The 23782-nt window shown below is 58.1% G+C and overlaps 2 protein-coding genes across 10 annotated transcripts in view; one reads left to right on the forward strand and one right to left on the reverse strand.

Moving 5' to 3' along the window:
• Positions 1-9688, forward strand: MCRS1 (microspherule protein 1). Of its 2 annotated transcripts, XM_004428988.3 has the most exons (15): positions 1-85; positions 1296-1415; positions 1935-2073; positions 2442-2580; positions 3201-3359; positions 3510-3619; positions 4576-4684; positions 4977-5115; positions 7611-7686; positions 8039-8067; positions 8186-8278; positions 8438-8520; positions 8697-8784; positions 9015-9142; positions 9260-9688. In XM_004428988.3, exons 2-15 carry the CDS (start codon positions 1406-1408, stop codon positions 9344-9346), a joined length of 1389 nt encoding a protein of 462 aa, XP_004429045.1. In that variant the 5' UTR covers positions 1-85; positions 1296-1405; the 3' UTR covers positions 9347-9688. The 2 variants fall into 2 exon arrangements, with proteins under 2 accessions (XP_004429045.1, XP_014641916.1); XM_014786430.2 differs by lacking the exon at positions 1296-1415 and having other exon boundaries at positions 8-85.
• Positions 9685-23782, reverse strand: part of KCNH3 (potassium voltage-gated channel subfamily H member 3) — an 18999-nt gene continuing 4901 nt past the window's right edge. For 5 of the 8 annotated variants that reach the window (XM_087442448.1, XM_087442447.1, XM_004428986.3 and 2 more), the window contains 11 exons: positions 23183-23426; positions 22651-22808; positions 22363-22570; positions 18112-18393; positions 17621-17820; positions 16909-17158; positions 13366-13583; positions 12042-12373; positions 11511-11614; positions 10767-10843; positions 9685-10667 (listed from right to left, as the gene is read on the reverse strand). In XM_087442448.1, the coding sequence (XP_087298574.1) occupies positions 10071-10667; positions 10767-10843; positions 11511-11614; positions 12042-12373; positions 13366-13583; positions 16909-17158; positions 17621-17820; positions 18112-18393; positions 22363-22570; positions 22651-22808; positions 23183-23426 (2670 nt within the window). In that variant the 3' untranslated portion in view covers positions 9685-10070. Of the gene's footprint in view, positions 10668-10766; positions 10844-11510; positions 11615-12041; positions 12374-13365; positions 13584-16908; positions 17159-17620; positions 17821-17847; positions 17994-18111; positions 18394-18923; positions 19035-22362; positions 22571-22650; positions 22809-23182; positions 23427-23782 lie in introns of all 8 variants that reach the window. The other 3 variants (XM_087442449.1, XM_087442453.1, XM_087442452.1) reach the window with 3 other exon arrangements.

The following is a 23782-nucleotide window of genomic DNA, read 5'->3' on the forward strand; positions in this document are numbered from 1 at the left end:
AGACGTACCTCACGGAAGCCGGCTTTGGCCCTGCGGCTGCTGCCGTCGCCGCGGAGAAATTGTTGGAGCTGGCAGCCTAGGAATGGTGAGACCTCGCGGTTCGCCTCTGAGGGTTCTGAGCAGAGTTGGGGGTGAAATGGAGTTTCGCAGAGTGCCGCCGGGGCGACCCCCCCAAGGTTTGGGGCCCCGCCCCGGTAGCGCCCCGAAAATCTGCGCATGCGTGGGCCGGACCGGGCCAGAATTTGGTCCGAGGTGTTACGCATGCGCAAAGGTGGCGTGCCGAGGGTGGGGTGAGAATTGGCCTGGGGATTGGCCACCCCTCCCCCGCCATCAGCCCATGGGGCTTAAACCAAGACTGCGGGAGTATCGGGGTTGACTTGGCGCTCTGCTTTGAGTTGCAGGGCTGACTTCATCCCCACTCCTCTCCCGAGCCCCTGAAAGAGACCTGGACTAATTCCCCACCTTGGGTGTGCACTTAGGGGAGAACGAGGGGCGGAGGGCCTGAGAAGGACGGGGGTGCAGACCTTGCTTCAGTCGGGCCTCGGAATGGGGCCCCCCGCCCTCTCCCCAGTTGTTAGGATTCCCAGCCCTACCCTGTGGAGCGCACGAGCGCACCTGGGGGCAGGGCCAGAACGATGCGCCGAGAGCCGCCCTGGGCCGAAGGGGCGGGACCGACAGCGGCGCGCCCGCGAGTCCCCAGTACCTGAGTTGTGTGGGGCTTAGGAGCGGGCCACCCAGGGCGGGTTGATATTCGCGCAGTTCGCAAACCCAAAGTTTTTTAGCTTCCACGAGGTTCCACCCACTAAGTCTTCAGCCAAAGCTGCAAGTGAGAAAAAATTAGATGAACTGGATGCAAGTGAGAAAAAATGAGATGAACTGGATGGCCTTCTGTCTCCCTTTCCTTCTCCCTCCTTTGGCCTGGGAGGGGGAGGGCGGTGCCACTGAGCTGCGTGGGCAGCTGACGGAAAGAAACAGTGAGCCAAGAATCCCTTGTTTCTTGCTAGTTTATAGTCAAGGCCCTTAACCTATGGGCAACTAATAGAATTAGAGTGGTCCGTGAACCCCCTAAATTAGTATGTGTTTGTACGTTTTTCTGGAGTCCATAGTTTTTATCATATTTTCAAAGATGTCGATGACCTTCAAAAGGCTCCTGGTTTAGCAAGGTCATATTGGCAGAACAGAGCCTGTGTCTCTTCTTGTGTCTTCCCTAGCTTATGGGACCCTGGGGGATCTGTTTCAGTATAAGGAGGTGAGGCTGGCCCGTTGGAAACCGGAGCCTCATTTCTCCTTTGCAGAATCTCCTCTCAGCCTCTAAGCTCACCTGGTCAGAGTCCTTGGATGAGCCAGTGGGACCCTTCCTTCTAGTCCTGTGGTTTGGAACCAGTGGCTTTGGGCCTGTAAGAGGATGGACAAAGGTAGTATGAGGCCGGGCCAGCTCCCCAAACGCTCAGGCGCCAAGCATCTGCTGATTCCACCCCGTGCCTGGCACGTGTGTCTTTCGGTCCTGGCTGGGCATTGCCACCTCCCCCTGGGCCAGCACCACCTGCGTACCTCTCGGCAGAGGCCACAATTGATTGACTTGCTGTTGAGCTGCTGCTCTTTGGCGTGGCTGTATTTTGATGGCAGAGGGTGCAGTTATGTTCAGAGCCTGGTGTGTTGGCATCACCAGTCTGACCTGAGCACCATGTGCTGCATGATATGACACGTGGCACCTGGAGAACTGCCCAGCGTGGAAGGTCTGGGCCAGGTCTGAGCCCAGATGGGATCTGGATGGCCAAGGAACTCCCACTTTAAAACCTCAAGTGTCAAGGAAGCAGGGGAGGGGCCAGGAGGGCTGGCATGAGAAGGGGGGCTGAGAAGGGGTCCCATGCACAGAGGCTCAGGGCTCTGCTGGGCACTTAGGATGACTGAGTTCACCACTTCTCTTTTTCTAGATTCTCAGGGGCTGCTAGATTCATCCCTGATGGCATCAGGCACTGCCAGCCGCTCAGAGGATGAGGAGTCACTGGCAGGGCAGAAGCGGGCCTCCTCCCAGGCCTTGGGCACCATCCCTAAACGGAGAAGCTCCTCCAGGTAGTAAGGGTTCAGAGGGCTGGGGACTGGGCAGGGGCATCAGGTGCTGCATGCCTTTGCCCCTGTTGGGAATGGCTACCTGAGCCCCTCTGGGGCCTGAGGGTTGGCAGGCCTTCTGCTTTTCCTGTCCCTGCCAAATCCCTGACTGAGGGCAAGGGAGGGAGATCTTAGGTCTTTGCTGTGAAATCTTTGTGGTGCAGTACCCTGTCATCTCAGAGGGGTGGAACGTAGCAATTCGAAGCCCCTTCCACTGAGCTGGAGCAGTTAGTATCCTGCCTGGAACCTGCTCTGTTTTAGAGGCTGGGTGTGTGTGTGAGTGGGTAATGGGGAGGGGGCAAGGAATGCTCACTGGGTAGGACTCTCCACAGGTTCATCAAGAGGAAGAAGTTTGATGATGAGCTGGTGGAGAGCAGCTTGGCTAAGTCCTCTACCCGGGCAAAGGGGGCCAGTGGGGTAGAACCAGGGCGCTGTTCAGGGAGCGAGCCCTCCTCCAGTGAGAAGAAGAAGGTGAGGGATTGGGAGATGAGGGGGGTGGAGGGGATGGGGTCCAGCGCCAGATTTTGTGTTTCCTCAACCTTTGCCAGCTGGCAAGAGCCCTGCCGAGGAGGCTTGTGAGAGGACCAAGCTGCCCCAGCCCCATCCGCAGATGCCTCCCTCCTGGGAGCCCTTCTCTCCCTCCTCCCTCTTTCTTGCTGCACCCCCCGCCCTGTCAGTGCATCCTGTATCACATTCTGTGTGGGAGGCTTGGAGCGTGCATCTATTCTGGGAGCAGACAGCCTGTTCCCAGCATTGCTGGGTGTAAAAATAACCCCCAGGTGGCATTGCTCTGGCCCCAGACACTGTACAAGCAAGAGTGTTTTCCTGGTATTCTCCCACCCACCCTCCACTCTGGAGTTTGGGGGTGCCACCAGGAAAGAGAAGACCCCGTATGGTCAAGAACTATGCAGAAGTACTTTGGTGGGGGTGGAAAGGGGGAGGGGTGGGTATTAGAAAGCTGAGCTCCCTGCCTGTGCTGCTTATTATTGGGTGGGGCTCGGGCTGCCACACAGTACGTAAAGCTCTAGGCCTGAGGCCCTAGCTGCCGTGATGCCAGCTTTGAGCTCACTCTGTTCCTGTCTTCTGCCCAGGTGTCCAAGGCCCCCAGCACTCCTGTGCCGCCCAGCCCAGCCCCAGCCCCTGGACTCACCAAGCGTGTGAAGAAGAGCAAACAGCCACTTCAGGTGACCAAGGATTTGGGCCGCTGGAAGCCTGCGGATGACCTCCTACTCATCAATGCTGTGTTGCAGGTAGTGCTTCCCACCACAGATTTCGTGGTCGCCTTCTCCCCCCAGCCTCCAGTTCCCAGCCCCCCAACTAGCCCGGCAGTGCCCTGTGGATGGCAAGGGAAGGGCTCTTTCCAGCTCTAAGGCTGAAGCAAACCCTCTGGGGCCTTGCAGACCAACGACCTGACATCCGTCCACCTGGGCGTGAAGTTCAGCTGCCGCTTCACCCTTCGGGAAGTCCAGGAGCGCTGGTACGCCCTGCTCTACGATCCTGTCATCTCCAAGTGAGTGGGGCTGGCTCCAGCAGTGGGCTAGTGCTGGGGACACCAGATATTGGCTCCTGGAAAAGAGAGAGTTATGCAAGGGCCCAAAAGAGGGGCCTGGGAGGCAGGGCTCCTGGGGCCTTGCATCCTCTGGGATGAAACCGAGACCTGCCAGGCTTCAGAGGGAACCTTTTTCCTGCTGCCAATCCTGCTAGCCCTGGCTTGATGCCAGAAGCAAGGGAATCTGGAAGCTGAGGACGTAGCATGGGAGAAAATACCCAAACGAGTGCCGGGAGCCCTGGCTCCACCGTCATGTGCATTGTCATCTGGGCCGGGTCACCTCCCAACCTTTCCACACTGACCTACAGTTTCTTCCTCCGTAAGAAAAACGGGTTGGAGCAGGATACCAAGACCCCTTCCAGCTCCAACAGCCTGAGTTCCAAATAAACCCGTGCACACATGCAGCACACACACTTCCTCTTCAGTCACTGCATTTGACATCGTCCAAATTTGGTTGGAAGCTTAACACCTGTCTCCTTCTCCACAGCCCCTGGCACTGCTTAAGCTGTAGCTACGGCCCTGATATACTAGGAAATGGACAGGGCTCAGCTTGGGAAAGAGGAGGTGGTGGGCAGAGGCTAATGGGTGGCAGCTTTGGCCAAGTCAGGATAAAGGTCTTGGGGAGGGAGCGGCCACTAGTCTCAGGATCTCCCTCAGGGCTGGCCTCTAGGGGGCTGTGCCTTTGAGTCTCTTCACAGCGTTGAACACAGGAACTTCAGTTTTCGGAGTTGCCTGTTCACGCTTTTGACAAACCCATGAGGCCATAGGTGCCATGCTAAGCCTTGGGCTCTTCCTGTTGAGGGCCTGGCCTCTAGTTCTGCATTACAGAGGCCTGCAGGCATTGGGGAAGTAGGAACTCCGATTGCTTGACACCCTCCTTTCAACCCTGCCCTGACCTCTGTCTGCCCCCTGCCCAGGCTGGCCTGCCAGGCCATGAGACAGCTGCACCCAGAGGCCATTGCTGCCATCCAGAGCAAGGCCCTGTTTAGCAAGGCTGAGGAACAGCTGCTGAGCAAAGTGGGATCGGTAAGGCTGAGAGCTGGTCACGTTGAGTGGCCGGGCAGGGTGGGAGCTGGACCACCTGGAAAACTGCTGTGGGGAGACTCCACTGCCTGGAAAGGTGGCTGTGCAGATGCACGTACCTTTGCAGGGGCCTCTGTGGACAGGGTCCTCAGGAAGAGCCAAGCCTGGCTCCCTGGGCAACTGTAGCTATCGCTTCTTCCAGCTCCTGGTGGGGACTGGGGCAGAGGGCGGGGTGGTAAGGCAGAGGCGGGAGAGAGAAAACCCAGATGCCTAGACCATGCTTCTTGTCCTCCAGACCAGCCAGCCCACGCTGGAGACCTTCCAGGACCTGCTGCACAGACACCCCGATGCCTTCTACCTGGCCCGAACTGCCAAGGCTCTGCAGGCCCACTGGCAGCTCATGAAGCAGTATTACCTGCTGGAGGACCAGACAGGTAACTGGCCCCCGGAGCTGGCAGAATGGGTGTGTACATGTGAGCGTGAAGTGATCTGGGCACAGCTGCCCACAAGTGCCCTGTAACAGATCCTTCAGTGGCCCCCAGTGCCTTGTTCACCTCTCTTCGCAGCCAAAACCACTTTCTTCCAGAGGGAGGGAAAGTAGCTGGAATGGTCTTCAGCATCATGGTAAGGGTAGCCAAAATTGCCTGGAATCCTGGACAAAAAGTCTAAATGACAGGGTTTAGACTTAACAATCACTTCTTGTTTTTTGACATGTTTTGTCATTACATGAATAACACATTGATATAGTCTTCATGAATAACATTCAAACATGAGCAAAATGTGAAAGCCCCCTTCACTGCTCACTTTCCCTGTGTCCCACCCTGGAGATAATGACTTTTTCTAAGCCTTTCTGCCCTTCCTTTTCTCCACGTTCCTTCTCGCTGCCTCTCCTCCCACCAGGCAGTCAGTGCTGTCAGGCTGCCTTCGGGCCATTCAGACGTGCCCCCTGGGACTTCACACCCCATCCGTCTGTCTCTCTTTCTTCCCAAGGGCCAGAATGCTCTCTGCTTCCTCTCTTCCCTCACCAACAGAAAACTCTCCTGGTGACAAACATCAGGAAAGCAGTCTGATTAAACTACAGGAAGATGAGATTTCAGGGAGATTTGGGATTCCAGTCAGCCTTTCGTGTACAGGCACACTCTCCTCTTACTTCCCAGTATTACTGCCTGTTGCCTTCTATATAGTTGTTCTCACTATTCTGAAAATGAAGCTTCGGCCATGCCCTTCCCCTTACTACCTGGGTCTTACAGCTTCTGATTATTAAAAGATATTCCTACATGAGGACTTTAGGAAATCTTGTCAGGGAGAGGCCCCATCTTTCCTTCCTAAGGGTCTCCGAATTTAGTGCCCAGTGGGTCACTCACTTTATTCCTGCTTCTTCCTCGGGCTCAGATGTCACTGAATTCCCATCAAGAGAACAGACCCTGGCTAAAGTTTATTTTTGCTGCCATAGCTAGCTCCTTTGTCACTATTTTGAAAATCATTTTGTGTAAACTTACTTGTTAACTTAAAGGTTTAATTTTTCTGTTCAAGAGTCTTCTTATGTGGGAATTTGATTTCTCCTTTGCTATTTAGAGCCAGGAGTCCCTAGGAACAGGGAGTGTGCACTGCTTAGCCGTCAGGTCGGTTGATTATTAGATCCGTGGGATTCCAGGCAGACTGGGGGGGTGCTTCATGGGGGTGACCACCCCAAACCCCCATCTCCCCGCACAGTCTGACCTAAGGAGATGGGTGAGGGGGTGGAGTGAGCATTGTGGCTCCTAGGCAGCCCCCCTAGCTTCCCTGGCAGGCAGTGAGGACCTCAGGTATTGTCGGACTCAACCAACAATTTCACAGCCACTAGCTGCTCCCGAGCAGATGCTGTAGTCTTGGGAATAGCTGGCCTTAAAGGAGAAGTTCTCAGATTTGGGGGCCCCAGTCCCTTTTAATTTTTTTTGTTTTTTGAGGAAGATTGGTCCTGAGCTAACATCTGTTGCCAATCTTCTCCTTTTTCTTTTTTTCTCCCCAAAGCCCCATTACATAGTTGTATATCCTAGTTGTAGGTCCTTCTAGTTCCTCTACGTGGGACGCCACCTCAGCATGGCTTGATGAGCGGTTAGTAGGTCCACGCCCAGGATCCAAACCTGTGATCCCCAGGCCACTGAAGCAGAATGCAGGAACTTAACCAGTAGGCCACCGGTCTGGCCCCCTTTTTAAATTTTGACCAGACAAAAAACTGAAAACCTTTCATGAAACCATATTTATCCCGAATATATCTGATGGACTCTGATATTAATTATCTGACTTTCGTTTCATTTTTTGGAAAAAATGAAACCAGTTTCATGACCCATTGACACATCATGACCTATAGTTTGAAAAACATTGGCTTAATGTGAGGCAGCTGTCATCCGGCACACCCTTTCTAAGTGGGAATGACTGGCAGGTGCCTCTCAACCCCTCGTGGAGTGTGGCAGAAAATGTTCAGAGCATGTGATGTGGTAGGGGGAGCATTTTGAATTTGGAATCAGGAAAGCAGGGCTTGAATCCTGGCTCTGGCCTAAACTAGAGTCTCGTGGTTGAACCCTCCCCCCATGTCTGTTTCCTCATCTGTAGTGCTAACAGTAGTGCTTCCCCTGCTTGGTTCAAGACTATGAAAGTGAGAGCCCTTTGCACTTTGAAAAGCCCCCACAAAAGGTCAGCGTTAATTCCCTTCTCTTTCTAGAACCATCTCTCCCTTTGGCTAACCCCAAGAATGCTTTGTGCCAAGTTAGCGTGCAGCCTAATCCGGCATGCACTCCATTACCTGTGTCAGGGTAACTTCTGTTGATTTCAGCACAAAACTATTCTCACAGGCTCAGCCTTTAGTTTGTCCCCTTAGTTCACTTGTCTGCCAGCAGCTTGGGGTTGAGTGGGAGCATCGGCGCTGACCCTCCCTCCGTCCTTTGTTCAGTGCAGCCGCTGCCCAAGGGGGACCAAGTGCTGAACTTCTCCGACGCAGAAGACCTGATTGATGACAGTAAGCTCAAGTGAGTGGCCAGGGCCACAGGCAGGGTGCGAGAGCTGAGTGTCTGCTGGGGGCAAGGCTCCCAGGCTGCCCGGCCCTGCCTCCTGCTGCAGAGCGTGCAGCCCAGCCCAGACTCAGCCTTGTGCCCCAGTTGGAGCTGTTGGCACCCGGTCTCACTGCTGAGCACCCCCGTCATTGTTCCTTACCCCCACCCCCACCCCAACCTCAGGGAAGGAGGCTAGGCTGAGGAGCAGCCCGCTGGGCCCCTTGGCTCCTGGGCTGAGGGATACCCTAATGAGCCGAGTAGCACCTAATGGTGACGGCCGGGGAGCTGGAGTGAGGAGCCTGATTCATCTTCTCTTCTCACCCCTCAGGGACATGCGGGATGAGGTGCTGGAACATGGTGAGTGTGCCCCGGTGGGGACAGTGAGGGGATGGAAGCTCCTGCCAGAACAGACAGAACCAGTACAAAGTGCTGGTGACCTTGGACTGTCCCTCCTTACTACCCCGCTTCACTCCAGAGCTGACAGTGGCTGACCGGCGCCAGAAGCGAGAGATTCGGCAGCTGGAACAGGAGCTGCATAAGTGGCAGGTGCTGGTAGATAGCATCACAGGTGAGCAGGCTAGGGGACCTCTGGTTGCCTGGGTGGGTGCACCCTCTTTTCCCAGCCCCTGACTCCTTTCCCTCAGTAGGCCTTGCCCTGGCTCCCTGCCTTCCGCCCCGTGGCCCTAAGAGGTGGGTTCTTCCCCAACACAAGCTGCTCCTCCCCCAGGCATGAGCTCTCCGGACTTCGACAACCAGACGCTGGCAGTGCTGCGGGGCCGCATGGTGCGGTACCTGATGCGCTCGCGAGAGGTAAGGAAGACCCAGCGGTGCCATCCACGTCCCCTCTTCCTAGGTTTCCATCTTCTGTCAGTCTTCCCCTCGCTGCCCTTTCTATATCTGGTCCCTGATTTCTCATCTTTCCCTGGCCTATGTTGACCCCTCCTCAAGTCCTCAGGTCCCAGCCCTTACCTGCCCCATTTCCCCAGATCACCCTGGGCAGAGCAACCAAGGACAACCAGATTGATGTGGATCTGTCTCTGGAGGGTCCAGCCTGGAAGATCTCCCGGAAGCAAGGTACCAGCAGGAAACAGTGTATGGATGTCCCCACCGGCCTCTCGCTGCTCTCCAGCCCTGTGGCCTGGTCTCCGTGGGAACCCTCATGGGCTAGCTGAGGCTGCGGAGCCGGCATTTCAAGATCTCTAACTTGGGGGTCCTGGGTGCCTTCTAGCCCATGCCCAGGAAGCAGAGAGGGTACATGGAGGTTTCCCCCATCCCATTATCCCCCTTTTTCTCTATTCCCATAGGTATTATCAAGCTGAAAAACAACGGGGATTTCTTCATTGCCAATGAGGGCCGACGGCCCATCTACATTGATGGACGGCCTGTGCTGTGTGGCTCCAAGTGGCGCCTCAGCAACAACTCTGTGGTGGAGGTGAGCTGGGAGGGAGGTGGAAAGGCCAGGATGAGACCTGGGGTGTAGTGAGCCGGTACGTAGGCCTGGCCCCTAGTTCCATCTCTGTCTACAGCCACCCTTCTCTGCTGCCCCCAGATTGCCAGCCTGAGATTCGTCTTCCTCATCAACCAGGACCTCATTGCCCTTATCCGGGCCGAGGCTGCCAAGATCACGCCACAGTGAGGAGTGGTGGCAGGACCATGGGCTCTCTCCGGCCTCAGTTTCCCCTGCCAGTTCCCCCTGGAGCTGGGAACTCAGGCTCCTGGAAAAACCAGAGTGGGCAGCAGGAGACCCAACTGCTGGCCCATTGATCTGAGCCTCTGCGGTAGGGGGGGTGGCCCTCAGGAAGCCCCTAGAAGTGGGGACCCTCTGGTTTCCCTAGAGCCAGAGCCCCTCCCCTCTGCAGACCACCCTCCCCTCTTCCCCCAGATTCCCATCTTCACCCCTATGTCTCCAGATGATTAGCTTCAGACTTTTCCTTTATTATTTTTCTTTTGTAAATAAAAAGCACTGAGTTCCAAAGTAGTTTTTTTTATTATTATTTTTTAATATAAAAAATGGAGGGGACAGGTGAGACGGGGGCACATGCAGGGGATGGCAGAACCCCTCCTTAGCCTCAGACCTCTTTCCCCCAGCCTGCAGAGGGAGACGAGGTCAGAGGAGTAGGCTGAGGAGGGGCCCCAGGAGTAGGCCCCGAAGACTCCTAGCCCGGGGCCTGCCCCTGAGGCTCCAGCTCACCCTCTGTGAGAGTTGGGGGCCAGGCCCCCCTTGGCTCTCAGGCTCCCTGCCCTGAGCCAGCAGGCAGCACGGAGTCCCAGGGGTTGGCTGCTGCGCTTCTTCCACCCCAAGGTTGGGCAGAGCAGCAGATGGCAGCATGTCTGGCAACACTGAGTTCCGGGGCTGGCCGTCAAACCCCTGTGCCTTCTTCCTGGGTCCACTGAACTGTGCCAGAGCCGTGGCAGCCAATAAGCACCATCTCCAGGCTATGAGGGTCCCAGGACAAGGCCAGGCCCCCTGACCCTGGCGGGGGCTCTCCAGTACTGGTGGCCTCAGCCTGGTTCACGGGCTCCAGGGGCCCAGTCCTAGCCCCTTCCTCAGGAGGTGGTGAGCCAGGGGTGCTGGGCTCAGGGCAGAGTTCTCCTGAGCCAGGGGGCTCTGAGTCTGAGGTGGAGGTCCAGAAAGCTGTGGCTCGAGGCCAGGGGGAGCTCTGAGATGCTGGGGGGCCCCAGGGCCAAGGTGCTGTGAGGGGAGGAGGACCTGGCCGAGGGTGGGGCCAGGTCCCACTCAAGACAGAGCCAGCTGGGGGCTGCAGGCAGTAGGAGGACGCCCCAGTGTCCACACACAGAGGCTGTAGGAGCCCAGAGGTGCCGGCCGGGCATGGCCCCTCTCCCGACGCCCGAGGGCACGGGCCCTCCCCATGGGGCGCCAGGACAAGCTGTAGGGCCTGGCGAAGCGACTGCAGTCCTTCCCGCATCTGCAGCACCTGCTCAGACAGCTCCATCACCTGCGGGGCGGGAGGAGGACAAGGTCAGACTGGAATCCAGCCCTCACAATAGCAGTGCCCACCCCTCCCCTTCCCTGCCTCCACCTTGCCCTCACCCACCGCCTGCCGAAGCTTGTCCAGCATGTCTGTGTTTCTTGCCTCGCTGGGCCCGAGCGGGACAGTGAGCAGGCCGTTCTCTGTGGGCAGTAGGATGGGGTTATCAGCGGGGCTAGTAAGAGGAGACACTGTGGTCCAGGCCTCTGCCCCGTTGGCACAGACCACGTTGGCCTGGCAGGGCCTGACGCCAGGAATGGCCACTTCCAGCCTTGCCAAGTTGCTGAATTCTGCCCCAACTGCCAGGGGGCCTCAGGCACACTGCCCTGCACTTTCCCCCTCAAGAAGTTGCTCTTTGTGGCTATCTCTTGTTCTGTCCTCCAGGAACAGGGACATGCCTGGGAGCTCATTACCTGGCCTACTCTCAGGGCTGCCTGGCCTGGCCAGAGGCTGCTTTCAACTCTGTTTCCCCAGCCATCTATACCCCAGCGAGCCAGACATCGTGCTAAGGGTCTTAGTGATATCATCTTATTTAACATGCACAACAACCGTTTTACAGACAGGAAGCCGGAGCAAGAATCAAGGTCACACTGCTCTAAAGAGCTGACAGCAGAGACCTAAACCCCGTTCCCAGCTACCTTCCGACACCAACGTGCTGGTCTTAACCACCAAATTCCCCTGCCCAAACCATGCAGGTGGGTGAGGGCAAGGGGACTTCCAGGCAAAGTCTGTACCCTGCCGGTTTCTCAGAGGCTCCCAGGGCAAAGGGGCTGCCCCGCCGACCTCCCCCCAGGCCCCGGGCCCCAGTACCTGGTCCAGGGGAGGGGCTGCTGCTACATTCTGGGCCAGACTGGACACGGAAAGAGAACTTGGGCTGGTCAGACCCACAGCCGTCCTCAATGCCATCTACTACCCTGTGGACCCAGGCGCCAGGACAGCAAATCAATCAACAGGCAGCCACCGCAGTGTTTCACGGGACAGGACGCCCCAGTGTCCACATACAGAGGCTGCCAGAGGCCAGAGCTGGGCCAGGGGGCTCAGACCCCAAGAGAAAGGTACGTGGTCCCTTCCCCTTGGAGCTTGCAGTTTTGCTGGGGAGCCAAGCCTGAGTACGTGGAACAGCAAGAGAGTTCTGAGCAGTGTATGGCCATGCACCTAGTAGTGGGGTGGGGCAGCAGGGAGATGGAGGAGTTGAGGAAGGCTTCCTAGAGAAGGTGGGCTTGGACCAGGCAGGCTGGGAGGAGTTAGGATGGAAGGACAGGCAGCTAGGGTGGAGGTGAGCCTGGCCAGGGCCCCCGCCCTATTACCACCATCTCTGCCATAGAGTAGTGGTCCGCTCACCTAGGGCTCAGATCCGGGGGCACATTCCACGGCACAGGGGGCAGCCGCAGCCCCTCTATGCTCCGAGGGCGAGCAGAGGGGCCAACCTCAGCCTGCGAAGCCCCGGCCCTGCCCAGCCTCCCTCTGCCACCCAGACGGGGCCGGGGCGCAGTTTGACGTGGTGACAGCAGCTTGGCAGCTGAGGACGAGGAGGTACAGCCGGGGGACAACAGGGGGCTGGAGAGCTCATCAGCTGGGGCTGGTGAGGCCGTGGGGCCCTGCTCCCCGTCTGTCTCCTTCTCCTCCAGCGTGGACATGAGGGTGTTGTCGCCACTCAGGGAGCTGGTGTCCGCCTGGGGACAGTGGGGGACAGGGAACTAGCATGGATAGCCCCACTCACCTCTGCCACCCAGGCCTTATCTCATTGGAAGGGAGGAGCCGTCTTTGTTAAACAAAGATGCCCAGTATCTCTCACCCCGCAGAAGAGGCTGGGCAGGGGAGGCTGCTTTTCTGCTGCCACCACAAAGCCACCAAGCCCTGGAGGTGTTCACTCACTTCCCCTCAAAATTCTAGCCAAGTGTGGACACACCACTCATCTACTTGGTCCCTCAGCTAACCGGACTATCCAAGAGAACATCGTATTAAGAACTGGTTGGGGGGACCGGCCCCGTGGCTTAGCGGTTAAGTGCGTGCGCTCCGATGCTGGCAGCCCCGGTTCTGATCCCGGGCGCGCACCAACGCACCGCTTCTCCGGCCATGCTGAGGCCGCGTCCCACATACAGCAGCTAGAAGGATGTGCAGCTATGACGTACAACTATCTACTGGGGCTTTGGGGATAAATAAATAAAATTATAAAAAAAAAAAAAAACTGGTTTGGAATTAGTGACATAAGCCAGGAAAATTCAAAAGCTCCTCAGAGCAGCCCTGTTTCACCATGAAGCAGCAGAGGGAACCGCAGGGCTCTCCCAGAGGCAGCCTGGGGGGCTAGAGCCTGGCCCTGCCCAGACCTGACCCCTGGGCATCATCCTTCACCTGTGGCCTATAGGCTCCTTATCCGGTACCAGTGGACTTGGCTGCCCTCCCATGAGACTTTGCTCTAGACAGGGCCAGGCTGTCTCAGCTGGGCCAGAGAGAGCCAGGAGGGGTGGCTGAGCACGGCTGGGCTGGACTCTCAAGAACCATGTGTGTGGGTATGAAGGGGCAGGGAGAGTGTAGACCCCCCCACCACGTGCAAGAGTGTTCACACCAGGCCATGTGCTCACACAACACCTCCACGAACCCCAGCCTCTGCCCACCTGGCTCCCCGGCACCCCAGCCCCTCCATGCACGTACCCAGCACCCTCACCTCTGCGGTGCCTCCGCCAGCACCCAGGTTGTAGCTGAGCTCCCCCCGGAGTCCCCGGCTGAAGCGTGGGGCAAACTCGGGGTACAGTGCGAGGCTCTCATGCAGCCCCGCCAGCTGCAGACACTGCAGGACGCAGTACGTCAGCCCCTTGACGTCGGCATTGGCCTTGACCACCTGCTCGCGCCGGGGCAGCTCACAGCCGATCAGATCACCCTTCCCTGGGGAGAGGAAGCAGATGTCAGCAAGCCCTGCCCCTCAGCAACGAGAGAGGGGAGCGGAGCAGAGCGGAGGCTTCTGAGTGGGGCCTTTCCAGCCAGGCTCCGACTGTGGTCCTTAAGAACAGAACAGAGGGGAGCAGAGGGACCCAGGCCCTGGCCGACCCTTGCTGCCTGCCTCACTGGCTCTTCAGACAGGCTTGCGGTGAGAGCTCTGTGACTCAGGCACTCAAACTCATTTCGGATGCAAGCCCCTGGGCTGAAACACATCCGAATTTTAGCTCTGAGACGACTGAGCAGTCACCAATTCTAGTGGTTCCCAGCCTGCCTGTGGATCAGAATCCCCGGGGAAAGTTAAACCAGTCAGACACGCAGAACCCATCCCTACCTATAGAATCATAATATATGTCTACAGGGCACCCCAAAATCCAATGGTTTTCAAGCCCCACAGTGATTCGGGTGGAGCTTGCCCAGGCACCAGTGTGTGGAACCAGCAGGCTCGTGCCCCGTGTGGCTCAGTGAAAATGTCAAGTGACCATCTTCCTTCATCTCCCTGAGCCCCGGTGCCTCGTCTGTACGATAGATCCTGTAGTTAACTAAGACTGTGGTGCTTTCTTGATCTTACCAGAAGGTGTCAGTGGAGGGTTTCTCACCGCCCAGCTGAGACTGCTGCCACCTTGCTGACAGCGATTGTAAAATGGCATCAGAGTCTGCATCCCAGTCTCAGAGATGTTAAATTGTGGGAAAAAAATGTGTCTCAGAATCAATGAAATGGGGTGTCTCCGATCAGGGACATGGCGAGGATTAAATGAGTTAGTGTAGATACTGTGCCTGACACACGGACGACCAATCCATTTCCTTCCCTTTCCTCCCGACAAGACTCCCCTGCAGATCATTCCCAGCAGGGATGGGACGCCATCGGGGCTGGGGCCGAGCACTCACTGCCCTCACACAGCAGCTCAACCCACTGCCAGACAGTCCACGAGATTAGAAAGCGTTTCCTCCTCCTTCAGGAGAAAAATGGAGCGCTGCCACACCCTGTGGGCTGCCTCCCGCAGCCGGCAGACCTCACTGAGCTTAGAGGCCTCCTCTTAAGTGTTCACGGACTTTCGCTCGAACTTCAGTGTAGAATGCATCGCTGTCAAATCCTATTTTCTTGGTTTCAGACCATCCTTCTGGTTCCTTCCAAGAACTGTTTGCATCTCAGTGTGATCATCTGATGAAGCTCTCTCTCCTCCTGTGTGTCATCTGGAAATAGGATGCTTGTGTACTTCTTGTCTTCATCCAAGAGGTGAGATAAAAACAAGAAACAGGACAGGACCAAGGACAGACTTCCGTGCCACTGTCTTGGGGACCAGAGACTGCCCTCTGGGCTGGCATCTCAGCCAGGGCCTCCAGCTCGGCTCATCGAGGAGCTCGCGGCGCTGGCCCCCAGCATACTTCTCTTCACCTTGCTTGCCCTTCCTCCCCCACAACCGACTCTGCACACACTTGGCTGTTAGTTCACACAGAGGTGGCGCAGAATCGACACTGCTGGATGTGTGGGGAGCCTTAGCTGCCAGGAGCAGGCAGGAACCACCTGGATGTTCAACTAAGGAGGCAGGTGGGGGATGGGATGACGGCAAAGCAGAAAACCAGGTCGTGGGGAGCCAGGCATTCTTTGGGGCACTGAGAGCCGCCAGGTCCACAGAGCAAACAGCCCATCCAGAGCACCTGGGCAGGGCCAGGATAGATCAAAGGTGGCATAAGTCCTGGTGCTGGGGGACATTCTAGAGGCAAAGGCCTGGGCTGCAGGTGGTGGCCATTCTTGAGGCTTCATCCTAATACTGAACGTGACCATTCTGAGATCTGGGGCCTGGCCTCAGTGAAGAGATGCTCTGTCGGGATCCAAGTCAGCTCCCAGCCACACTGCTTCCTTGACTCCAGGCTGGAAACCATCTGTTTAATAATCCGCTTGACAATCTTGGAGTGACCAGTCTGCAGTTGCCAAAACCTGTCTTTTCGCCCTTCTGCCTCTCTCCAGGTCTCCATAATTTCTCAAAGATTGCCAGCCATACATGAGTGGCCATAACTTCATTTGCTCAGAGGCCTGGCATGAACTGCATCCAGGCCCAGACGCCGAACTCAGGAACAACACAAAGTGAAGGGCGAAACAGCCTCTCGCTTCTCTCAGCTCTGAGCGAGTTGGAAGGTCATCTTCCTCAAGGGAGAGAGGATGGACACACAGTAGCTGCTGGGCACCTGGTCTTCCTGGTTCTCCAGGTTAGTGACAAACCTCAGTCCCTCCGGGCGTCAGCTGTCCCCACAGTGAGTCTACAAGCTCTTGGCTGCCTGAGGATTCAGCTGTGGTCGGGGCACCACCTCCCTTCCATCCCCTGTCCCATCCTGTGTGAGGCCCTCAATTACCCAAGCAGATCATAGTGCTCCCGCCCTCTGGGGTCACTGCCGAGAGCCTCCCACAGCCCCAGAGCCGTGCAGCCCGTGGTTCCCGGAGCACTCGAATGTGCCTTCCCAAAGCCTACAGTGCATGTCCGACCCCCTGAAATCATGCCCTTTCTGCGGCACATGAGTCTCCCCAGAGCAGAGCCCTGAGAGCACAGCGTACCCAGACTAGCTTCTAACCCCAGCCTGCCAATTCATTACCCTCTGGACCCACAGTCTCCTTCTATGCAAAATGGGAGTGACAACAGTTCCTCCTCGCCAGGTTTTGTGAGGTTTGCTGAGAAAAAGCAGGTACGGGGCTGGGCACAGCGCCGCCCGCTGCGAGACCCCTGGGTCAGCACTATAATGACACGGATTCCATCACTGCATCTCTTCTTCCTTGTCTAGGGAACTGATCCCTCATCTTCACCTCTTTTTTTTTGCCAAGAAGGGAAGTATATCCGCTGAGTCTGAGCTCCACGGTCACCCTGGCAGCCCTGGGCCTGCTCTGGGATCCGCCCTGGGATAGTAGCATCTCCACTCTCCACGGGCCCAGCCGCGGGAGCCCCACGGGAGAGCTCTCATTCCACCCTTTTCAGCTCTGCCTGAGCACTCTCTCCAGCACTTCCATTCTCAGCCTTTGATTTTCCTCCTTGACAGGAAGTGCTCCCCGCTGTCCCCTCACAGACTCAAGGCTGGTCCTCAAACACTCCCCAGATCACATCTGCCTCCTTGTGTTGCCAACTTGTGGTCACTGGGTCCGCTCTGAGCTTTGCCCAGGGTTCCACGCTGGCTGTTTCTCCCCGGGTGGCCTTGCCTGTGTCCCCTCTCTGGTTTTCTGTAGATGGGGCCACAGTTCCACCTGCCTCCCACAAGCCCCCGCATCCTCTCTCCGCCCCCGACACACCTAGGATGGCAAGCACCGTGCCGCCCTTGAGCACCTCCATGGAGCCGGAGCAGACGAAGTAGAGGGCCTGGAGAGCGTCGCCTTGGTGGATGAGGTACTCGCCGGGCGTGCAGAAGGCGGGCCGCAGGGCCAGGGAGAGCGCCCGGAGGCAGCCGCGGCTCGCTGCCTCAAACAGGGGCAGCTGCAGGACCTCCTTGTGCAGGTGCATGGCAATGTCTGCACGGAGCTCGTCTGGGAGGCTCTGCAGCAGCTGCAGGTGGGGAGGGTTGTCATGGCAGAACGGGAGGCAGCCTCCAGCCAGCCCCTTTCTACCCCAGCGGGCCCCAGGAGCATGGGGAGGTGTGGGAGGGAACTTGAGGCCCCCCGCACAGCAGCAAGCTCCACACAGGGTACCACCATCAGTGAGGGGCTGTCTCTGCCTCCCTCTCAATCACTTTAGCCCCCCATGAACAGCCCAGCTTTCCTCCTCCAGCCTCAGGCTTGAAGACCAGTGAGCAGAACCTCCTGACCTAACAAGAGTGGAGAGAGGCCTCCCAGCCTTCTGGGCTGCCCTCTGTCCCAGGCTGCTGTCCCCCCAGGAGAAAGCGGAGGCAGGGAGGCCAGGATTCTGCATTCTGTGCCCCTTCCCCAGCCCACTCCTGGGAATTTTGGCCAGACGCACACCCCCGGAGGGAGCCAAGGCTGAAAGGGCCAGCCCTGGAGGCCTGCGTACCTCGGTGGTGTCGATGCCGTTGTTCACGGCCCAGGTCGCCTGAAAGTACTCGAGCATGCGCTGCTTGAGGGGCTTGGGGATGCGGTGGATGCGAATGTAGTCACGCAGGTCGCGGGTGCGGCTGTGGTACAGAAAGCGGCGGGCGTACATGCGCTGGATGATGGCCGTCACGTTCCCAAATACCACCGCGTGCATCAGGGCTGGGGAAGGTGGCGAGAGGGGGTCACCTCCAGGACTGGCCGGGCCGGGCCTGACACCGTGCCGGACACATCTGTCCTCCCCCTACTCCTAGGCAAGGCACACAGGCCGCTGTGCGGCTGGAGTCCTGCAGCCGAGGGGGCTCTGCCGGCCCTGGCCTGTGTTCCTTGGGCCCCTGAAAGCAGAAGAACCTCTGGGAAGGACCTCAGGACCCTGGGGGAGGTGGGGAGGGTGGGGCCGCCTGGGGCCAGAAGTCTAGGAGGGGCAGGGACAGGGAGAGCGGCAGGCCTCACCGCCGATGAGCATGGTGCAGATGGAGAAAATCTTCTCTGTGTCCGTGTTGGCGGACACGTTGCCGAAGCCCACGCTGGTGAGGCTGCTGAGTGCGAAGTAGAGGGAGGTGATGTAGGCGCTGCGCAGCGACGGGCCGCCCAGGAGCTCCAGCCCCGTCCTGTTGGCCTCGCTGCTGCCGCTGCTACAGTTGTCACTCTGGCCAGAGCTGTTCCCGACAGCTGGGCTCCGGCCCACCAGGTAGTAGGGGGTCTCCAGTCGGCGGGCCAGCTCCTGCAGCCAGCCTGGGAAGGGGGCGGGACAGCACCGCTGCACTGTGGGTGCAGGTGTGCCTGCCGGGTATCCCTGGCGTGGGGGACATGTGGATGCAGATCCACCCCCTATGGCTTCCTGCCACTTTCCTCCTCTGCCAGCCCAGCACAGCCCCGTCCAGCCCCTCAACCCTTGGTAAGACAAGCACATGAGGACAAGGCTGTCATCTCCCCAGCAGACTTCTATTGGCACCGAGGATGGAGCAGGAGCATCGCACCCTCTTCCCCATGGCTGGCACTAATCTCAGGTAACAGGCCCAGCTGGAGGGGGCAGAGGGACTGGCAGGGCTCACTGCACCAGTCACAGCCTCGTCCCCAGGGTGGGACCGGTGGAGCCACCTCCTCTGCCCTGTCTACTCAGACTCCTCTTGTTCTTTCTCTGAGCTGGCCTGCTCCAGAAAGCCACCCCCCATTCAGCCTCATCCTTCCCCACAACCACACAAATCACCCACCCTCATGCACACGTTCTGAAGCACACCGATGTGGACGTGTGCAGTGGACACCACTGAGGCCACACATGTGCTCCACACAGTAGAGGGGACAAGGACACACATGTGTGAGCACGTTCACAGGTGCATAGCCACAGCTGCTCACACACAAAAGGCCTGTGCACACTTGGGACAGAGACAAGGGTACACAGGTGCTCACCTGCTAACACCCAGGTAGGGGAGGGGACACACTTGCATGGACATGAGCTCACAGGTGAATCACTCAAAGGCCACAGACAGGCAAGCACGTGTGCACACACAGAGGCTCCTGAGCACACGTGTAGACATGGGCCAGACTGGGCCACCGGGCGGAGGCTGAAGATTGCCTGTCTCCCTGTCAACGCCACTTTCTCTGGCCTGGCCTTGGCAGGACGTGGGGCTGTGGACTGGGGTCTCTCAGGAGCCCATGGCTGCCCGAAGTCACTGTGAACCTAGCTGGAGGGTTGTGGGAGTTCCAGGGTGTTGGATGGGGGCTCCCAGGGCCTGCAGAGGTCCCAGGGGTCCCGACAGAGCTGGGGGCTATGGGGAGCAGAGGAGAGAGGGCATATTGGCTGATGTAGAATGGAGACGAAGAGGGTGGGCTGCAGTGGTACCCACCTCTCTGCATGTGCCCTGTCCCTCCCACCTCAGCACACCCCACCCCTCTACTCCACACTCTCCCCAACACCTCACACACACTGCTCCCTGTGGTCCCGACTCCCCCCACCCACCCACCCATCATTCACTCAGCAAACTCACACATGTGTGCCAGGAGCTGGGGGGACCCACAGGAGCTTACTGCAGGGTAGCAGCCACATCTCAGAGGTACACACAGCCCAAGTGCCACATGACGGGGCTCAAACCAATGTACTTTGTGCTAGAAGGCCGCCAGGAAGAGGGGACACTGGCACTTGGTCTCAGAGGATGGGTAGAGTTTTGAAACAAAGAAACTGAGAGGGGACCAGTCCTGACCTAGGGAAAGGCATGGGCCAAGCCTAGAGATGGAGAGAATAGGCAAGAAGCTCCACTTAGCTAGAGTGGAGGGTTCACATTGGGGGCATCAGATTCCAGGCTGAGGAATTTGGGGGGATGTGTTAAGGCCTGAGCCAAGGTGAGGATTCAGCCCATTACCTGAGGTGTGCTGTGAGAATGCACGGGAATATGCAGCACTCTTCAGTCATTACTTAGTTGGTCCCCTGACGTGACGCCAGTTGCCAAGTGAGGAGGGTGGGGGGCCTGCCAGAGGGGGCCAGAAGCAGGGGGATGAGGGGAGGGTGGCAGAGCGGCCTCTCCTCTCTGTCTTGGCCACGGGGCGTGGACAACTCTTGGAGCTGGTGGTGGGATGGTGCCTCCGTGTGGGGAGGGTCAGGCCGGCAGAGGCTGTTCTGGAGGCTGGTGGCTTTCACACTGAGAAATGCCCAGAGTGCTCTTCCTCAGTATTTAGCACAATCTTTTGAAAATCCAGCCCATCTCCCCTGGGCTAATGGGAATCTGGGGTGAGAACTCTGTCCACACCACGGACAGTGGAACAGGGGAACCGAGGCAAGGAAGCCATGGGACGGGAAGGTGCCTCCCATGGGACAGAGCGGGCCAGCAGGGGGCCACTCTCCCCCCACAGACCTCCCTTCCAGGGCTGACTTTGGGAGGCCCAGGGGGGGCTCCAACCCAGCTGGGGGGCAGTTTCCCCAGAGAAAGAAGGGAGAGAGGATGATGTGAAGGACTTGGAAATGCCCCAAATGTCAACTAGTCACAGCCCCAAATAGAAGGAAACCACTCTGGAACTTGGGGTTCAAGGTAAAGCAATTATCACGTATATCTGTAAAATAGCCAGCCCCCCACATCCCCTGTGCTCTCTAGGGCTGGGCTCAGAGCCCCTCTGGGAGCCAAAGCTGTCCTTAATGTCAGCTCAGCAGCCCCCACGAGGGGGTCAGAACAGAGGAGCCACATGGATGCAACACCCAGGAGGTATGAGTCCTGTTGTGGGTAAGGGGTGGCTGACCAGGGGATCTGGGGTGTCTTAGCCCACTTTGCGGTCAGGGTTTCTGTCACCATTATCCATCTCTGGCCCTCTGACCTTGTTCTCTGGGTGGCCGTCTGACCTCAGAGCAGCTTCTACCACCTTCCCTCTGGGAAGGGCAGGCGCCAAGGAGCTGACACTGCCCGGGGCGTCCTGGTTCCGTGTGCTCGGCAACTACAACGCTTGGGGACTATCCAAGCGGGCCTCTGGGTGACACACTGGTCTCCACGTGGTGAGAGAGAGAGGACTGGCAGGAGCCTCCTTATCCCCGGGAACTGATGGAGCAGGTTTCTCAGGCTGACCTGGATGCCTGGGGAGCCAAGGCCTGGTCACGAGAGGCCGTTGGAACAGCTGGCCTCCTGCCCACTGACTGGAAACCGCACTAAAGGCCGGGTGTTGGCAAGTGGACAGGGCTGGAGCTGTGGGGTATGGAGAGTTAGAAACAGCGGGAACAGAATGGTTTGGAGTTAGAGGGAGACAGGATGGAAGTGGAGATGTGGTGGCGCAGCAGAATCACCAAGAGAGAACAAGGTAAGGCGGGCGGGGAGATGGGAGGAAAGCCCGGGACTGGGAGGGGCTGGCGCAGGAGGAGGCAGAACATTTCCAAGGAGGGTGGTTGGCAGGGTCAGGTGCTACAGGGACTTCAAGGGGACAAGGATTTGGCCCCAGAAGGTCACCATGACCTTCTAGGTGACATTTTGGGATGAGGGGTGGGGGTGGAAGCCCTCCCGGCAGGAATTAAGACGTGAGTGGGAGGTGAGCAGAGGGAGGAGCTGTGGAAGTGGAGGTGAATTGAAGGAGAGCGAAGACACCGTTGGGACGCAGAAAAAGGCTGCGTGTTAGGCTGGGAGAGGCCTGAGAAGTAGCTCAGAGAGACGCGGGCTGGAGGTGACGAGAGTGGGGAAGGGGCCTTAGGAGCCAAGGTGGCGGGGGACGAGCTTCAGAGAGGGCGGTGAGAAAGCGCCAGGCATCAGAGGAACCCTGGAGGGCAGCAGCTCCCTGCACAGCCTTCTCCTGAGAGAAGTGAGGTTCCCAGCTGGGCAGGGGCTTGAAAAATGTGACCAAAATTTGGCCACGAGGAGGCCATAATGGGTGAGTAGGACACTCCCCCAGGCAGCCCACCAGGCTTTCTCCACAATGTCCAGCTGTGGGAGAACAGGCCTACCTCGAGGCAGTGGCTCTGTCACACTAGCATCTACATGCACACATCAGCCCCCACATTCTTCTCACAAACACACGCCTACTTGCACACATGCCCCCTGACACACACATATGAGCACATACACACACAGACCTGCACACGTATCTCTGATACCTTGTATCAGCTCACAGACATACCCTGAGAGGCACAAGCCTGCACTCACATGTCCCCAACACACGCACACTCGAGTAGACATAGTCCTCTGGCACATACGTACGCACACACACCGCCCCCTACACACAGGGAGTCTCCAGTACCGATCTCGGGCAGCTCAGATGCGCTGCTCTCAATCTCCCGCTGGCCGATGTAGAACCAGACGCAGGCCACCCAGTGGGCGAGCAGGGCGAACACAGCCATGAGCAGGGTCAGCACCACGGCGCTGTACTGCGAGTAGCGGTCCAGCCGCGGGAGCAGGCGCAGCAAGCGCAGCAGCCGCACCGTCTTCAGCAGGTGGGCCCCGACGTACTGAGGTGGGGGGGAGGGAGGTCACCCCCAGGCCGGCCGGCCTGTCCCGCCCCAAAGCCCACCCGCCCAGCCACACGGACCACGTTGACCTTGAAGGCGTGGAGCAGGTCGAAGGGCAGCGCCGCGATGACATCCAGCAGGAACCAGGTGGTAACGTAGTGGAGGCAAATAGACTTTGGGGCGAACACCACCTGGCCTGACTTGGACACGAACGTGGTGCGGAAATTCAGCACAATGTCTGCAGGAAGTCGGAGCGGGAGTCAGCACAGGGCGGGGGAGCAGCCGTTCTTTCCTGGGCGCCTGCTCAGTATTTCACACTGTCCCAGGCTCCTTACATGCATCACCTAGTTCTCACAGTAACTGACATCCTTATGCCTATTTGATGGAAGGAGAAACTGAGGCTTGGAGAGGCTACGATTGGCTCAGGGTCATATAACCCATTCCTGGTAGAGACACGTTTGGAACCTAGGTCTGATTTCAAAGCCCACAGGTCACCGACAGGGGGAGGGCAAGGGAGACACTTGTGGGGCACTGGAGCCATGCAGACTATCCCCACCAAAGCCCGAGGGGCGCCCGGCACAGGGTGGGGTGGGAGGCACAGAGCGCACATACCGAGAATGAAGAGGACCTCCACGGCCAGGTCGCAGACGCTGGGGGGGCTGCGGGCCGAGCTGGGCTCCCGGGCTGTGCTCACGCACACGCTGTAGGGCACGGTCACGGCCACGTAGAGGGTGGCAAGCAGGATGAAGCCGTCCCAAGTGGCCCTCAGCGCCCCACAGTGCAGCAGGATGAAGGGTGACTTCCGGATGGCGGCTACTTTGTACTCGGGCAAGTTTGGCTTCTCCCCAAACACGCCCTGAGGGAGGCAGGGCAGGTCCAGGCAGGGAGGACAGGAAATTGGCACAGGCTGAGTTCGGATGGGATCCGGGACAGACATCCACCTCCTTTCCCTCCCTGCATTCTCAAAGCAACCGCTGACGTAGTCATCAGAGCCCCCGTGTTATAGATCAGAAAACTGAGGATCAACTAGGTCAGGAGACTGAGCTGAGGTCACACAGCTGCTCAGGGGAGGAACAGGATCGAGCCAATGCCCATCTGACCCAAGGCCAAGACTCTCCTCTATATCTTCCATGGATCAGGCATGTGACGTTCTCTCCCTCAGCCACAAGCCCCAAAGTGCTGCTGGGGCCTGGGTGGCCCCCGGACATTCTC

The sequence above is a fragment of the Ceratotherium simum genome, chromosome 17 (genome assembly GCF_057802395.1).
Source record: "Ceratotherium simum simum isolate JZ-2026a chromosome 17, ASM5780239v1, whole genome shotgun sequence".
Taxonomy (NCBI): Eukaryota; Metazoa; Chordata; class Mammalia; order Perissodactyla; family Rhinocerotidae; genus Ceratotherium; species Ceratotherium simum.